This window comes from Chanodichthys erythropterus, chromosome 12, assembly GCF_024489055.1.
Source record: "Chanodichthys erythropterus isolate Z2021 chromosome 12, ASM2448905v1, whole genome shotgun sequence".
NCBI classification, from domain to species: Eukaryota; Metazoa; Chordata; class Actinopteri; order Cypriniformes; family Xenocyprididae; genus Chanodichthys; species Chanodichthys erythropterus.
The window spans coordinates 3,179,354-3,193,999 of NC_090232.1; the positions used below are offsets into that span (position 1 = coordinate 3,179,354).

Here is a 14,646-nt window from a genome sequence, read left to right on the forward strand (position 1 = left end):
CAAGCAAGAACAACAGCGAAAAATGGCAGATGGAGCAATAATAACTGACATGATCCATGATATCATGATATTTTTAGTGATATTTGTAAATTGTCTTTCTAAATGTTTTGTTAGCATGTTGCTAATCTACTGTTAAATGTGGTTAAAGTTACCATCGTTTATTACTATATTCACAGAGACAAGAGCCATCGCTATTTTCATTTTTAAACACTTGCAGTCTGTATAATGCATAAACACAACTTCATTCTTTATAAATCTCTCCAACAGTGTGTAATGTTAGCTTTAGCCACGGAGCACCATCAAACTCATTCAGAATCAAATGTAAACATCCAAATAAATACTATACTCACATGATCCGACGCATGCATGCAGTGAGCATGACGAACATCTTGTAAAGATTTATTTGAGAGTTATATTAGCTGTGTGAACTTTGTAAATGCACTGTATTATAGTCGAGAGCTCGGGGGCAGGGAGCATGCAATTTAAAGAGGCCGCGCAGCCTGAATCGGTGCATAGTTAATGATGCTTTAAAATAGGCAGTTAAAAAAATTAATAAAAAAACTTCACAGACAAATTTAGAGGACAACTTAGACTTATATTACATCTTGTAAAAACTGGTTCTAGGGCACCTTTAAGTTAACATGCTCTAATAAGTATTTTCACGATTGTTGGATATTCATATCCACTACAAGAGCTTATTACGGCTCGAGCAAATGAACGCTGGACGACTCAGTTGCTCGGTCGTAAACTAAACAACTCTTTATAATTCCCTATAAATTATTTCATTTGAGCTAATTTTTATTGAGCTAATAATTGAGTGATAAAAAGCCATTGCAAAAGAAGTACAAAAAACACACTCGTGTAGAGAACGGGCGATTTCAAACCACGTTTTTTGAGACTGTCTTTGGTTTTAAGAAGAAAATACTCAGCAATGGTGTTGACTGATGAATTTGCACATGGTTTGTCTTATTAACACCACATACACAACATTAAAACTTTATTTTTTTAATATTTGGTTGCATTTTAGCTCTTAAAAATTAATGGTCAAAGTAAACAACATTATACTGTATATCATCTTCAGTTCAGTTGATTGATTCAAAACCATCATTAAAGACATGCAAATCTCTCTGTCATTCAATATAATGGTGCAATGAATCCAGGATTTGGCAAAGGATGTATGATAAAAATGTTTGTTAATGTTGCTCATAACTAATTGTATATTAGCGGGTCCCTGAAAACATCTCATCTATAACAGACTAGATACAGATCACTTGTCTTAATGCACACGTGTCATTTCTTTATCATTTTAAGGCATTTAAAAAGGTAAGTTGCTCACAAGATGGCAGCATTGTATGACATTTATGTATTTAAGCCACAGGTCTCTGGTACAGACAGGCAAACCATTTTTGGTTCATGATCCACCAGTTGAGAACCACTGTCCTGGATCCAGTGTGAGAAAAACATCTAGAACAAACCTTCATTCAGCCTTTAAATAATAATAAAAAAATTAAATTAATTTTTTTTTTTTTCTCCACGTTTTGGTTTTAGAGATGATCAAATCACTATTATAACAAAAAAATATTTTTGTCACTTTTTGTAATAACGTGATATATTTGTAGAAAAGGTCACAATTTATCGTGAAAAGTGAAAACTTCAAATTGAAAATGAAATTACACAGATAGCGAATAAAGAGAGCCTCCTTTATAATCTCTGAAGCTGTCACTCATTGTGTGAAAACTCTTTTAATTAATTAATTTAGAATAAACCTCACATTAATTAACTTGATTTCTCTTTTATTAAAGATGCCCTAGAACTTTTTTTAAAAAGATGTAATATGAGTCTAAGGTGTCCCCTGAATGTGTCTGTTAAGTTTCAGCTCAAAATTTAATTCATTTTTTTAACTGCCTATTTTGGGGCATAATTAGAAATGAGCCGATTCAGGGTGTGTGGCCCTTTAAATCTGGTGCTCCACGCCCCAAGAACTCGCGCTTGCCTTAAACAACATAAAAAAAGTTCACACAGCTAATATAACCCTCAAAATGGATCTTTACAAAGTTTTCCTCATGCAGCATGTCTAATCGCCTAAGTACAGTTTTTATTTTGATGTTTACATTGATTCTGAATGAGTTTGAGGCTATGATCCGTGGCTAACGGCTAATGCTACACTGTTGGAGAGATTTATAAAGAATGAAGTTGTGTTTATGAATTATACAGACTGCAAGTGTTTAAAAATGAAAATAGCGACGGCTCTTGTCTCCGTGAATACAGTAAGAAACGATGGTAACTTTAACCACATTTAACAGTACATTAGCAACATGCTAACGAAACATTTAGAAAGACAATTTACAAATATCAAAAATATCATGTTATCATGGATCATGTCAGTTATTATTGCTCCACCTGCCATTTTTCGCTATTGTTCTTGCTTGCTTACCTACCCAGCTAACACACGACGTAACCGTTACGTAATGTATTCGTACTTTTTGGTAATGTCATGACTTACTAACTGACAACGTAACTACGACGTCGCATGCCAGTAATTTCATTACCTTCAGATTACCATCTCACAACGTCGTCAGTACGTTCTCCAAATGTTACAAGATTACCAAGGACGTTCCAGATACGTCCTCTATTCGTAATATAATGGTCATTCCATGACTTACTGGCAACGTAGCAGCAACGTCATGTGCTCGTAATTTCATTACCATCATTTACACATTCTTTATATGTTATTATTACCAGAATTTGCAATATAAAACGTGTAATTAAATGTCAGACAAAAGACTGAAATGTCCCCTTAAGAAAAAATTTTTTGCTTTTCACCAAATCAGAGTATGGATGACTGGTTTTTATATATAGTGACGTGACATACAGCGCGCGCCTCCACAAATGTAGTGCGCGCGTGCCCACAGTATGTTGATAAGAGTGTAAAGTTAATTTTTCTGAGAGAAGAATTTATTTTTCCGAGGTGACAACGAATAAATGGCTTTTATAAAAATGTATAAAGTTAACTTTGGAAAGACGCAAAACCTTTTTTTATTGTTATGTTTACGTTAGTGCAGGTGGCCGTTAGAGTTGCCATGGCAACCGGGAAAACATTCAAGCTGCTGGAGAGGACAGCGTCGACGTTTCTCCGTGTTTCTCGTCAGTTTTATAGCAATAAAGTTCAACAACTGCGTCAGATTGGTTAAGTAACATTACCCACAGTCTACTTTAAGTACTTTTGTTAATATTTTTACCTTTGTGATTTCCTTGATCGTCTGAAATATATGTTATGCAAAATGTTACGTTAGCATAGCATATGTTTTTAATGATACTGAGAGCAAAACGTCTTGAATGCTTTTATTTTATGTTTCGCTGTAGGCTATATGTTTTTATTTATAGTTTGAGTGTATTTCATTATTTTTATTTGGAGTTTTGTTCATGTTCTGTGTGTTTTTCAAAATAAATGAACTGAATTAATTTCTGCATTCTGCATTCATCGTTCACAGCTGTTGGAATAGCCTTTACATTAGTTTGGGCAAATGAGGACATAAATTAGGTTAAACTACTGCATGTCCGCCCATAGAAAAATAAATAAATATAAGAATTACCAACTGATGACCAACACACAACTATTGATACACAACGTTGCCACGACGTCGCAGTTACTAACTGGCAACGTCACAAAGTTACGTTGTGGCGACGTATAGGCACCTTTCACTTTTCCGGTTGCCAGTTACGTCGCCACGACGAAAGTTTGGTCACCAAATTACGTTGCAGTTACGTAACAGTCACGTATTTTGGTTAGCTGGGTAGTCTGATGATTCTGCTGTGCACAGATCCAGACACTGGCTGCCCTTGTTACTGTTACGTAACAGTCGGTGTTACGTTGAGATTCGCCTGTTCTTCTGAGGTCTTTTGAACAAATGAGATTTATATAAGAAGGAGGAAACAATGGTGTTGGAGACTCACTGCATGCCATTTCCGTACTGAACTCTTGTTATTTAACTAAGCCGACGTAAATTCAATTTTTGAATCTAGGGCACCTTTAAATAATTAAAAAATTACATGTTACACGTATTAATAACTACGTTAATTCTGCAATATTATTTTGCATTGATCTGAATAGAGAGTGATGTCACTTTCCCGCCGGAACACGCCCCCTCAGCCGGACTGAGGCGAAAGAGCCTGTCATTACTGGATTTAAGAGGGAAAACAGCGAAAACGCGAGTAAAACAAACGATTAAACTAAAGATTGGACTCCATAGTGTTCTTTACAACTTACCAATAAGTGATCCATGGATATTGACATGCAGTCAGGAATCGTGTTTCCATCCTGCCATTAGATGTGCTTGATTTCGTGTGAATGCTTTATATGCTGTAAATACAATACAGGTAGGTGTAAATCCGGTGATCATTTATATCAACGTTATTACGTCATATTGTCCAGCCCTAAGTTTTTGTAAGTGTTTATTGAAAAACATCCAAATATGCAAAATATGTATGATTGATGAGTATAATATATAAGAATACAATATATAGGGTATGATTTTACCTCAAAATTCAACATTTTGACACAAAATGATAACTGCAAATCCATGTTTCGCTGCCTGGAGTCCAGTTTTTCGAAGCATTCACGCTGAAAACTAATGCTGCCACTCAGTGGGCGTGGCCTCAGTCACAACGGCCGGCGTTGACGTCACGTGCACACCCACCTGACGACCCTCTGTGAAGCTCTGACACCTTCTGCCTCAGTCTGCACGAGTTCAGTTCATGGTTGTGTCTGCATATCCTCCAACAACACTTCTCCTGTTTCCTCCAGTTGATTGTGAGAAGGTTCTGGAACATTTGCTGTGTTCAGAAGAACAATGATCTTCCAATACAATCTGTTATTGATCTTCTGTGGCTTCACTGCACTCTCTGGTAGGTTGACTTCATTTTCTATAGAAATGTTAATAGACTGAAGTTGAGATCAAAAGTTATGATGTGATTAAAATATATCCATATTATTAACATTTGTTCTTATGCATACTGCGTTATTTTATATCAACTCAATATTATAAATCACCAATAAATCATAAATTTTTATGGGAACTGTTTCCAATAGTTTTTTCTATGGTTAGTGTCTGAACCAAAATTGACCTTTAAAGTGAAACCCAACCTGAGAATGATTCCTGTTTATACTTATTCCTCATGGTAAACTACATATGAGCATCTGAACCCTGTTGAGTTTTATTAAATAATATAATTTTATTTATTATAGTCTCAACAGAGACATGTGGAAAAGATCTACTAGTGGGAACGTCCTGCATCACGAAGCTACAAGAAAAATATAAAGACAAATCTAATGACATAAAATGGACCCATTCCTCCAGTTACGCCGTAATTGAGAGGAGAAATAAGAAGATGAAGTCAAACACTCCAGGTTTAACAATGGAAGAAGACGGATCATTAAGATTTGAAAGTGTTAGTCTGAAGGACACGGGCACATATACATACACTGTTACTAGTTCTGATGGTACAGAGATTGCTAAAGATAAAGTGGAAATTAAAGTATATGGTAAGATGATAAATATTTCTACACTTCCAACACAATAATAATAACAAAATAAGATTGTATATTTCTAATTACAGTTTTAGGAAATAGCCACAATGTTTGTGTTACAGAAAAGGTCCCTAAACCTACAGTGATGATCAACTGCACCGCTGATGGGAATGCTGCTCTCTCCTGTGACGTGGAAAACAGTAAAGATCCGAGTCTGACTGTATCCTGGTATGAAGATGGAAAACTCATCCAGAATGAAATAAATCCTCAAGTGTTCTTGTCATCTACTCAAGTACAGGAGAATAAAACATACTCATGTGAGACACACAATCCTGTCAGCAGAGAGAAAAGTGAGAGTGTTACAGTATCGTGTAAGTTACTTTATTTCACATGCTTTTCTTTCTTGAATGTACTGATCTTGTGTTATAATTAATTATTCATTTTTATCTTTGTTAAAAATGCTTTAAGGAAACATAAAACATCTAAATCTAGAGCTTTCTGCATTTTGAAAATTGTGTATTATATGTTGGTTTATTCACTGTTAAAAATTATTGCAATTAGCAATCATAACTTATAAATCTATCATTAGAATAACTTCCCTAGATTGAACTTGAGATAACTCAAATATCTAAGTTGTCACTTAATACGGTGACATTTCAAGTTGAATATAATAATTTTAAGGCTGCAAAAACAATTGAAACAATTATTTTCTTTACAGTGTTCTTTATTCAACATCAAAGTCATCAAAACTATGAAATGACACAAATGGAAGTCTGAGAATTATGTGGTGGCCAAAACAAGTTAAGATAAAATAAATAGGAGAAAATGCTACCCTTTATGTTAATGTCAAAGGTCAGACTCTATGGTATTTGAATTAGTCAAGTCACGTCACCTTTATATAGTGCTTTTTACAATGCAGATTGTGTCAAAGCAGCTTTACAGTGATAACTGGTATATAATTTTGGCTGCACAGCAGCTCTTAAAGACAATGGTGTTAATGCAGGCAGATGCAAAGCACTGTTGAATATCAAATGGCAACAAGTTTGAAATTACCTCATTTTTGCAAGGAGCAAAACTATGCAAAGTAAGAGACAACACAACCCAGACTACATTAAATATGGTTCAGTTGGTACTGTATTGGGTCGTAATGTCGGTTCCAGCCTTTTAATCATTACTGAAGGAGGAACATGAATGTTGCACACTTGTTGATGCTTTTACTCCACTAGCCAATTCAAATCATCCAGCAGTAGTCTTTAAAATGAAATGTATACTTCTAGGGATTACAATGAAAATTTTAGATCAAACGTTTTAAGGTAATTATACGCAAATTCAATGGAGTGTGTCTAAACATTTGACTCTCATGAAATAACGTTAGATCGTACAGTATTACACATGATGCATTTTGTAGGATTTTAAACAGCTTAAAACAGATGTTTTTTTAATGTTCTACTTGTTTTTTTTTATTTCATGACATCTGTTCCTGGCTTACAGGTGGAAACCTTGTCCATGGTCATGACTCTGGCTTTGACTGGATCATGGTGAGCATCATAGCCGGCGGAGGAGCCCTTCTGCTGCTGTTTCTCATCATCTGTGCATATCGAAGCTGTCAGCGAAGCACAAAGCACCAACCAGGTGAGGTCATTTAGCCAACGGTCTGTGGGCATGATGTCTGAGGCTGAGACTAGTCTCCCCTCTTCTCCCTCCATTCCGCAGCTCACCACCATGCCCACCTTTGTAGCATTTGTCAAAACTGTGGTGAGAACCGCCTTCTGCTGAAGCAGGGTTTCATGACCATTTAACCAGTGGAACTGGAACGCAAAGCCTTTTACCACAGTTTCCTGTATTCTCATATGTATTAGATTTAGCATGTTGACTCTGAGAATAAACTGAATCTTGGTTTCACAGACAAAGCTTAAAGAGTTAGTTCACCCAAAAATGAAAATAATGTCATTAATTACTCACCCTCCTTCCACACCCGTAAAGCCTTCATTCATCTTCAGAACACAAATGAAGATATTTTGATTAAATCTGATGGCTCAGTGAGGCTTGCATTCAAAGCAATGACACTTCCTCTCTCAAGATACATAAAGGTACTAAAAACAAAAAATATAGTGATGGGCCGATTTCAAAACACTGCTTCAGAGCTTTACGAATCGAATCACATGACTCGGAGTGCCAAAGTCACGTGATTTCGGCAGTTTAGCCGTTTGATAGGAGATCCGAGTCACTGATTTGATTCGTAAAGCTCAGAAGCAGTGTTTTGAAATCGGCCCATCACTATATTTTTGTACTCTGTTTTAAATATGTTTTTGGTACCTTTATGGATTGTGAGAGAGGAAATGTCATTGCTTTGAATTAGGGATGTCCAGATCCGATCATGTGATCGGAAATCGGGCCCGATCAAGTGGTTTCAGACTCGATCGGAATCGGACGTTACCTCCCGATCAGGACTCGGATATGTATATTAGGGGTGTTCTCGGTAAAAAAAAAAATCGAACCGTACCACATGGTGTTTAAAATAGCAACGTGGAAAACGGACAGAGTTCAAATAATGTACGTTTCAGTCGATGGATGCGCAAAACGTTACAACAACGATAATCAAAAAGCGTGGACAAAACAGTCACTCTTTGTAAACTGTTAACTGCGAGTGCCGTCTGCTGTAATGTCCAGTCATTTACGCCGTCATCACCTGGGTGTTGATACAGGTGAGACCTGAACAGCACACGTTGCTATCTGTGTTTAAACTAAACTCATTTAAGCCTTGCTGATTTAAACCTTCAAGAACAAGACGCGAAAGAGAACACGCACGCGCTGTGAGAAGATTTGTGTGCGCTCATCCGAAGCGCGCACACGCTTATTCCAGTCAGCGCGCAAATACTGAGTTCTCTTTCAAGTCTTGCGCTTCGGCGGACAAATTCATACAAAAAATATTTAAAAATGCCCGTCCTAGCGAGTATCCTAGCAAACATAGTCGGTTATGTCTTAAGTGAACGTATATTAGTCGAGAAAGACAGCCATTGTGGAACAGTACTATATGTACTGGATTGTGCATGTCTTAAAGGGAGAAAAACTATTCCTGCTGCCTGTTTTTAATGTTAAATAAAACAACAAATAACAAAGAAATCACTTACTGCTCTTGACTGAATAGTTTTTGTAACTTCAATAATGATTAATCTTTATTTATTTTATACAGTAAAGATAATATGAAGTGATATTTTATATTTGATTACTTTATCCATTTTCTGTTCGTGAAAACGACTGTTAGATACCTGAAAAACATGAACTGTTCCTGGATCTGTTTTTTCGCTCTTCTTTATTCTTTTTCATGTATTATAGAAGTATCGGATCGGGACTCGGTATCGGTAGATACTCAAAATCAAATGACTCGGACTCTGACTCGAGGGCAAAAAAACGTGATCGGGACATCCCTACTTTGAATGCAAGCCTCACTGAGCCATCGGATTTAATCAAAATATCTTCATTTGTGTTCTGAAGATGAATGAAGGTCTTACGGGTGTGTAACGACATGATGGTGAATAATAAATGACATTTTCATTTTTGGGTGAACTAACCCTTTAAGCTAGTCCTAGATAAAAATGCATGTTTGAGCTTTTTAAACTCAAAAGCAAGCCTAATGGTTAGAAATGTGACTGACAGATTACTAAGCACTCTGTTGGTTGCAGTGTTTACTTGGTTTAATTTTTTAATTGTGAAAAAATACTACAACAGAATCACACAATCAAGAAGTTGCTATATTGCTAACTGCTATCAGGGTTTTCATGGGGCATTAAAAAGCATTAAAAGTCATTAAATGGATTTTGTGAAAATTATGCATTAAAAGTCATTACATTTTATTTTATTTTATTTTTTTTAGATAGTTTTGAAGAAAAATAATACTATCGGTTTATTTTGAATATTGCCTTCATAATGAATAACTTTGATTTGCTTTCGTATAATATGAACATTGGTGTGATACACATGCAGAACCAGTTTGCTAATTAAAACATACTCATAAATTCACACTCCGGTCGGTGCAAAATTGCTGTAATGCTGTTTTGGACAACTCTCCAGTACTGCCGCACAAGCGTGAGATCTTGCTTTCTTGCTGCAGGCACACCTCTATCTGCGTCTGCTCCGTTCATTTATTACATTTTGGAAGAAACAGTACAGCACCTTAAAACATCAACCTGTGCCCTTGACACACTTCCCACATCTTTTTTCAAAGAAAAGTTTCAAAGTTTAGAAGCAGATCTTCTAGAAGTGATAAATGCCTCACTTCTCTCTGGGACTTTTCCAAAATCCCTGAAAACTGCAGTTGTCAAGGCCCTCCTGAAAAAGAGCAATCTGGATAACACCATATTGAGCAACTACAGGCCAATTTCAAATCTTCCTTTCATAAGCAAGATCATTGAAAAAGTTGTTTTCAATCAGCTGAACAAGTTCTTAAGCTTGAATGGATACTTTGACAACTTTCAATCTGGTTTCCGACCGCATCACAGCACAGAGACAGCACTCATAAAGATAATAAATGATATTCGTCTAAACACAGATTCAGGTAAATTATCAGTGCTGGTTCTACTTGACCTCAGTGCTGCGTTTGACACTGTCGATCACAACATTCTTCTTGACAGGCTGGAAAACTGGGTTGGGCTTTCTGGGATGGTCCTTAAATGGTTCAGGTCATACTTAGAAGGGAGAGGTTATTATGTGAGTATCGGTGACCATAAGTCTGAGTGGACATCGATGATATGCTGAGTCTCACAAGGTTCAATTCTTGCACCCCTCCTGTTCAACCTATATATGCTGCCACTGAGCCAAATAATGAGAAAGAACCAAATTGCATATCATATCTATGCAGATGACACCCAGATTTACCTAGCCCTATCACCTAACGACTACAGCCCCATTGACTCCCTGTGCCAGTGCATTGATGAAATTTAGAATTGGATGTGTCTAAACTTCCTTCAGTTAAACAAAGACAAAACTGAAATCCTTGCGTTTGGAAACAAAGATCTCAAAGTGAACATGTACCTTCACTCTGGGGGCCCTTTTTTAACGATCTGAAACGCAAGTGTCAAAGCACGAAGCGCAAGTAACTTTGTGGGCGGGTCTCGGCGCTGTTGCTATTTTCCCGGCGGGATAAATGACTCTTGCGCCCGGCGCAAATCTAAAATGGGTTGGTCTGAAGTAGCTTCATTATTCATAGGTGTGGTTTGGGCGTAACGTGAAATAAACCAATCAGAGCGTCATCCAACATTCCCTTTAAAAGCAGGTGCGCAAGTTCCATTATGGATTGCTATTATTATGGCGTATTTACCAGGCGCACGCCAGGAGCGGTTCACAGCCGAGGAGACTGATGTTCTTGTAACAGCAGTGAAAGACAGAGAAGTTGTGTTGTATGGGGATGGGAGAAACCCACCCAAAATAGCGTCGGTTAAACAGGTTTTTTCACATCTTCGTGGCACACCACAATGATTTCCGTCATCTCATGTGTTAATATTTTTTTAGTGTAACAATTTATGATTTGCAAAAATAACTGTTGCATCTGTGTAGATTACATGAGCAAAGTGTATGCGCGTTGTGCACGCTATACATTATGGTCAAGCATGCGCCCTTAAAATAGCATAATGAACAACGCGCAACGCGCCACTGACTTTAGACTAGGTTTTTTCTGGTCAGTGGCGCAATTGTTTAATGGAACAGCAAAATAGCACCAGGGATTGTTTGCGCCGGAACACGCCTCCTTTTTTCAGGATCAAGTAATTTAGAAATACCAATCTTAGTGGAATATGAGGGGATGGAAGTGAGCTCCCCCCAAACCCCCAAACCCCTCCCACCACCTCTTCAAAATTTTTCCTCTGTCCCCAGCCACACCTGTTCCCGAGGGAACCCAGCAAGGCCAAATGCCCGATGGCGTATTATACGTACGTACGTACGAACCCCCCACTCCCCCACCCCCATCCTAACCAAGAGCGTATCATATACACGCCATAAAGTGCGTATCATATGCACGCAAAAAACTGCGTACCATAAGAACGCCAAAACTCATTTTGGCGTATATATTCTACGAGATTACAAACTCGTACTATTGATACACATTCTCATGTGATCGTGTTGAAATTAACTCAGAGCTTCACACACACATACAAAAAAAGTATGATGCCAAAGTGTGATGCCAAAAAAAGGATGTGATGCAACCGTTTACACTGGGATGGAAGGATATCATCTAATGTGCTGCATGAGGAAGAATACAGAATTCATCTGATGTTTTGAGATGTTGGCCAGCTATTTTTATCTTGATCCTGCAGACTAGAAAGCTGCCAAGCAACGATTTAAAAAAAAGTTTTATATAATGTATAGACAGATAAAAAGGCTGAATGAAGGTTTGTTCTAGATGTTTTTCATATTATCTCACACTATGTCTAGGACAGTGGTTCTCAACTGGTGGATCACGACCCAAAAATGGTTTGCATGTCTGTACCAGAGACCTGTGGCTTAAATACATAAATGTAGAATGTGAACTGCGCATGTGCATAGTGTGTGCGCGGCTGTAAGAGAAAGCGAATGGTGAGCAGGAGACGAGATAACCGCTCTATCGACTTTGTACCTTTTTCCCTTTTATTTTCCCTTTTCTATTTGTGACCTAAGTTGAATGTTTATTTGTATCCTTTTCTCTCACTCATCCCCATGTATGCGGACGAGTGTGACGGTGTATAAGTCATTTTATTAAAACCGGGGGGAAATACGCCCGCTCTCTCGCCTCACGTGCATCATTTCCTCGAGCTCTACACATTCTCTACACATTTGTTTTTCTGGGCAATAACATTTCAACTCTGCGTTACAATATATGTATATGTGCCCATGTCCTTCAGACTAACACTTTGAAATCTGAATGATCCATCTACTTCCTTGGATACATCTTTAGATGCTTTGATTTTCCCGTCTCTCCAGCGAAGAATGTTGCTGTTTCTGTCATGGGTCCATTTTATCTCATAAGGTTTCTCATTGTGTTTTGTTCTCAGCTTAATGATGCAGGACGTTCCCAGTAGTAGATCTTTTCCACATGTCTCTGTTGAGACTATAATAAATAAAATTATATTAGTATTTAATAAATCTCAACACAGTTCAACAGCTCATATTTGGTTCACTCTGAGGAAAAGGCGTAAAAACAGAGAATGAATAATTCTCAGGCTGGATTTCTTTTTAAAAGTCGATTTAGGTACTAAACTTAGACAAAACGGTAACACTTTATAACAAGGTTCATTAGTTAATATTCAATTCAATTCACATTTATTAGTATAGCACTTTTCACAATACATATAATTTCAAAGCAGCTTTACAGAGAATGCATGTCAACATTACAATTTAGAGAATGCAGTTAGCAAATAATGTAATTTAGGCAATTAATTTACAAACACTTGGCAGTTTAACTGAAGGTAGAAGCAATGAGCTCCTGGAAAAATTACATAACAATAATTAGGATATAGAATATTAGTTAACTACATTAGTTAACATGAACTAATAATGAAATGCACTTATACAGCACTTAATCTTTGTTAATGTTAATTTCAGCACTTACTAAGTTATTATTATGTCATTATTAAAATCTTGTTAACATTAGTTAATGCACTGTGAACTAACATGAACAATGAACTGCATTTTCATTAACTAACGTTAACAAAGATTAGTAAATACTGTAGCAAATGTATTGCTCATGGTTTGTTCATGTTAGTTAATACATTTATCTAATGAACATTATTGTAAAGTGTTACAGACTCAAACTCTTATAGTCACTGAAATACCCACTTTGTGACGACCTGTCAGTGAGAAAACTATAAAAATAAAGGGTCTAAAAGAGTTTTAGCAGCAACAAATCTTAAAAGAACCATTTCTTTCTTATTTAAAGATCATTTTAATAATTTAAGGAAACTTTTTCCAATAAAACAACATTCTGTGGAATGGAAAGATTCCATGGATGTTAAATGTTCTTCACGGAACCATAAATATCTTCTATTAAAGGTGGATTTGAACTCTTATTGCAGCAGTTTGCAAGTAAACGTCACTAGATTAGAAATTTAAAAATGTCCAAAAATTACTGTAGTGTCATTTGTTCAAGTGGGCACTATAAAAGTGCCTTAAGGAGATATTTTACCTGATCTGACAGGTGAAATATAAAAATGACCTTCACTAGTGTTTCTTTGATTAAGTTAGATTAAGTTGAGAAGAGGCAAAACATGATTTATGGTGATTTATAATATTAAGTTGATATAAAATAACGCAGTGCATAAGAACAAATGATAATATGGATTACTTAATATATCTTAATCACATTGTAACTTTTGATCTCAAAAGTCTATTAACACATCTACAAAATTAAGTCAACCTACCAGAGTTCAGTGAAGCCACAGAAGATCAGTAACAGACTGTATTAGAAGATCATTGTTCTTCTGAACACAGCAAATGTTCCAGAACCTTCTCACAATCAAATGGAGGAAACAGGAGAAGTGTTGTTGGAGGATATGCAGACGCAATCATGAACTGAACTCGTGCAGACTGAGGCAGAAGGTGTCAGAGCTTCACAGAGGGTCGTCAGGTGGGTGTGCACGTGAAAACTTAGGGCTAGACAATATGACGTAATAAATAACGTTGATATAAATGATCACCGGATTTACACAAATCAGGCACATCTAATGTCAGGATGGAAACATGTTCCTGACTGCATATCCATGGATTACTGGGTTATTGGTAAGTTGTAAAAATCTTTAGTTTAATCGTTTGTTTTACTCGCGTTTTCGCAGTTTTCCCTCTTAAATCCAGTAATGACAGGCTATTTTGCCTCAGTCTGGCTGAGGGGGCGTGTTCCGGCGGGAAAGTGACGTCATACTCTCTATTCAGGTCAATGGAAAATAATATTGCAGGATTGACGGAGTTATATTAATATGTGTAACATGTAATTTTTTAATTATTTAATAAAAGAGAAAAGCAAGTAAATTAATGCAATCTGGTTGACTGCAAATGTCGTTCTTTTGTTCTTTCGTTAAGTATTGTAGCCAATCACAGTCATTTCTGTTGAAAATAATGACCAATCAGAGGTGTCCAAGTTACCAGTGAGAATCCGC

General features: G+C 36.7%; 1 protein-coding gene across 1 annotated transcript; it reads left to right on the forward strand.

The window, feature by feature from the left end:
* The first annotated feature begins 4,746 nt into the window (after nucleotides 1-4,746).
* LOC137031590 (T-cell surface antigen CD2-like) lies at nucleotides 4,747-7,326 on the forward strand. The gene is made up of 5 exons (XM_067402631.1): nucleotides 4,747-4,905; nucleotides 5,246-5,542; nucleotides 5,650-5,898; nucleotides 7,019-7,159; nucleotides 7,241-7,326. Exons 1-5 carry the CDS (start codon nucleotides 4,851-4,853, stop codon nucleotides 7,324-7,326), a joined length of 828 nt encoding a protein of 275 aa, XP_067258732.1. The 5' UTR covers nucleotides 4,747-4,850.
* The last annotated feature ends 7,320 nt before the right edge of the window (nucleotides 7,327-14,646 follow it).

What these genes read in the sequence shown, in the direction of transcription:
- LOC137031590 (XM_067402631.1), top strand. Translation starts at nt 4,851, where the DNA reads ATGATCTTCCAATACAATCTGTTATTGATCTTCTGTGGCTTCACTGCA. An exon ending in TGAGAGTGTTACAGTATCGT is followed by an intron (nt 5,899 to 7,018) that starts GTAAGTTACTTT and finishes CCTGGCTTACAG; the next exon opens with GTGGAAACCTTGTCCATGGT. An exon ending in AAGCACAAAGCACCAACCAG is followed by an intron (nt 7,160 to 7,240) that starts GTGAGGTCATTT and finishes TCCATTCCGCAG; the next exon opens with CTCACCACCATGCCCACCTT.